Consider the following 3,630-nt stretch of genomic DNA (forward strand, 5'->3'; position numbering starts at 1 on the left):
ACTCTGAGGGACAACTACTATGTCTACGATCTACTCAAGTCAATGACAACAACAGAAAGTGCGATTACGCTAATGCGGGAGCTGATTGAACTTTGTGCAAAAGGCGGTTTTAACCTTACGAAATTTATGAGCAATAACCGAGAAGTCTTGGCCGCAATACCTGTTGAGAAGAGAGCGGATCCAACACTTGACTTCACCCTTCATCAATTGCCGGTGGACAGAGCCCTTGGAGTAAGATGGCACATCGAATCTGACACCTTTGGTTTCAAAGTCGTGAATTTGGATAAAGGCGACACGATGAGAGGAGTTTTGTCAACAATCTGCTCAGTATTTGACCCTTTGAACTTGGCTGCACCAGTCATGCTACCAGCAAGCAAATCATGCAAGATCTGTGGAGGAAGAAGATAGCGTGGGATCAACCACTCGACGGGAAAATTCTTCAGAGATGGCAGCAATGGAAGAACAACCTTCCACTTCTAGCTGAGGTGAAAATTCCAAGATGTTACTTCAGTCGCACAGATCACGAGAAAGCTACACTTCAACTCCACCACTTTTGTGATGCTTCAGAAATCGGCTACGGTACCTGCACCTACCTTCGAACAGTCTACCCTGATGGAACTGTGGAATGTGCATTTATTACTGGGAAATCCAGAAACGCTCCTATCAAAACAGTCAGCATTCCCCGACTAGAATTACAGGGAGCTCTTTTGGCAGCACGTGTGGACTTTTCAGTCCGACAGGAACTGAACTTCGAATTTGAAAGGGTGGTTTTCTGGACGGATTCAATGATCACCTTGAACTACATCTACAGCGAAAGTCGACGATTTCAGACCTACGTTGCAAATTGGGTTACAGAAATCAGGGAACTCACCGCTCCTGAACAGTGGAGACACTGTCCCGTGAAGCTTAACCCTGCAGACGACGTTAGTCGAGGGCTAGAAATGAAAGAATTTCAGAACAATGAACGTTGGTTGAACGGACCGTCCTTCCTGTGGAAAACAGAGGATCACTGGCCGGAGATCAAGCATGACGAGGTGGCAGTTGACAAGCTTGAGATAAAAAAGGAAGTATACTTGATCGAAGTTGAAACGGCTACACCACTAGACAACCTCTTGACCAGATATTCTCGCTGGATAACCTTGCTGCGATCATTTGCCTGGTTACTGAAGTTCATAAAGTGGCTGAAGTGGTCTTCGAAGGAAAAGAAACGTGAGCCAGAGTCTTGTCAAGTTGAAAATCACGTTACACAGGAGGAACTTGAAAGGTCAAAGAGAGAGGTTGTATCTTTGGTGCAGCGAAAGGCCATTCCTCGTGAGATAAAAGATCTCAAAGCAGGACGTCAAGTGAAGGCATCAAGCCACATTTTGAAGCTCAAACCAGTTATCATGAATGATGGAGTCATGAGGGTCGGCGGTAGAATTTCGAGAGCTCCTATCTCATCCAATGCCATGAATCCGATGATCCTGCCTAAAGACCATCACGTCTCAAGAATCCTGATACGTTATTTGCACGAAAGGAATGGTCACTGTGGAACTGAACAGGTCTTGTTCTTTCTCAGGGAAGAGTTCTGGATGGTGAAGCCTAGAGTAGCTATAAAGGAGGTTCTTGGGAAGTGCTTACTATGTAAAAAGCTTATGCCCCGTAAGATGAATCAAGAAATGGCCGAGCTGCCCAAAGTTAGGCTGACCCCGTATGAACCCCCTTTCACGTTCAGTGGAGTCGATTACTTTGGACCCTTTCACGTGAAAAGAGGGAGAGGAAGAGTTGCAGAGAAACGTTGGGGGGGGGGGGGGGGGGCGATTTTTGTGTGTCTGAATTCGCGTGCAGTACACCTCGAAGTCGCGAAGTCTCTAGATACTGATGATTTCATTCTTGTTTTGACCCGATTCCTGAATCGAAGAGGCCATGTGAGAGAACTGCGGTCAGATAACGGGACGAACTTCGTTGGGGCAGATCGCGAAATCAGGGATGCCGTAAATCGAATTGATAATGACAAGGTTGGAAGAGAATTGATGCAGCGTGGATGTAAGTGTGTGTTCCACCCTCCTGGGGCCTCCCACATGTCCGGAGTCTGGGAACGATTAGTGAAAACGGTAAAACGAAGCTTGAAGGCCATCCTGGGAAAAGATCTTATCAATGAAGAGGTTCTCCAAACAGTGTTTATCGAGGCTGAGCGTATTGCTAACTCTAGACCTCTGACAAGAAACCCTTTCAGCCCTGATGACAGCGAACCTCTCACGCCAAATCATTTCTTGAACATTCGCCCTTCTACGAACCTGCCCCCGGAAGTTTTTGAAGAGAATGAAAGGATGAGCAGGAAGAGATGGAGACAAGCTCAAGTTCTTGCCAATCATTACTGGAAGCGTTGGTTGAGAGAATATGTCCCATCGTTGCAAGAAAGACAAAAGTGGAACCAAGTTCGAAGAAACCTACGCATTGGAGACCTCGTCCTGATCGCTGATGATAATGTTCAAAGGAACCAGTGGCCCTTAGGTCGAGTTGCAGGCGTGTTCCCTGGCAAGGATGGATTAGTGAGGAGTGTCGAAGTGAAAGCTAAAGGATCTTTTTTCAAGCGACCAGTTACCAAGATTTGTTTGCTAGAAGCGGCAGATGATGAAGAAGGACAGTGAGCTTGGCTGAACGGCCTGCTTGGTAACAAGAATGAAGTTCATGGGAGGCGCGATGTTGTCACCGGAACTGCTTTCTGAACCGGAACTCGAGTACACGTCATCTCCCATGATACTTCTGGGTCATATGCCATGTGCTCGAAGAGTCGGACATGTTTAGTTTTGAAAATGTTTGAATATTCTTTGCATCGAACGAAAAATATGGACTATGTCGTTTTTGATTGACTTCTACCCGGACTCGTCAACATATGTAAGTTTTGTAGAATTTTCGCACTCGTCGTTTTTGAGACCTATTTTTGACAGCTTTCATAAGATACACTCGTATCTGTTGCAGCGAATCTACAACTACAACAACAACTTGTGAGATCGAAATAAAAGGCAGAGAAACCAGTAGAACCTGTGTACGTGAAACTGTTGTCGAATCTCGATATTCACGGAGCCGGGATTGAGAGAATTGCAGGAGTGACTACAGAAGATAACATAGAAAAGAAAAGAAATAGGAGAGGTAAAATTTTACTTAAAATCAATAATGCACATGTGCTTTGTGGTAGTTTCCTTTTGTTTGTTCATTTGTTTTTTGCTTAATAGTTCATAAACGATAACATATATGAGCACTAATTCCAGAGAAGATCGAAAGACGTTGTATGATTTCGCCTTTTGTAAAAGAAGACGATCTTTGAGACTGCTGCACTCTGTACTCAGGCTCCTCCCTATATACAGGAAAAAAATATTCTGCCCGCTAAGTGACGAACGTTTTGCTGGGTTCATAAATTAACAATTATATATGAATGATACCTATAGATTTAGATAATTTACTTGCTTGTACAGATATGTGATATCTCCAGGTCACATCGTCATCCAAAAAGACACCCAAAAAAATGGTCTCAGAAACGCGAGAAATAAGCTGCTCGTTTATGAAATTCAAAGGATTTCTGTTTTTTGCCAAGGCTTGATTACCATAATATTAGTCTTGGCTAAATTTAAGGACATCCGGTTAGCTGAA

The 3,630-nt window shown here is 44.2% G+C and overlaps 1 protein-coding gene across 1 annotated transcript; it reads left to right on the forward strand.

The window, feature by feature from the left end:
* Positions 1-380: 380 nt before the first annotated feature.
* LOC138050357 (uncharacterized) lies at positions 381-2,630 on the forward strand. Its single transcript, XM_068896705.1, has one exon. The coding sequence runs from the start codon at positions 381-383 to the stop codon at positions 2,628-2,630; it is 2,250 nt and encodes a 749-aa protein (XP_068752806.1).
* Positions 2,631-3,630: the final 1,000 nt, after the last annotated feature.

This window comes from Montipora capricornis, chromosome 1 (assembly GCF_036669925.1).
Source record: "Montipora capricornis isolate CH-2021 chromosome 1, ASM3666992v2, whole genome shotgun sequence".
NCBI classification, from domain to species: domain Eukaryota; kingdom Metazoa; phylum Cnidaria; class Anthozoa; order Scleractinia; family Acroporidae; genus Montipora; species Montipora capricornis.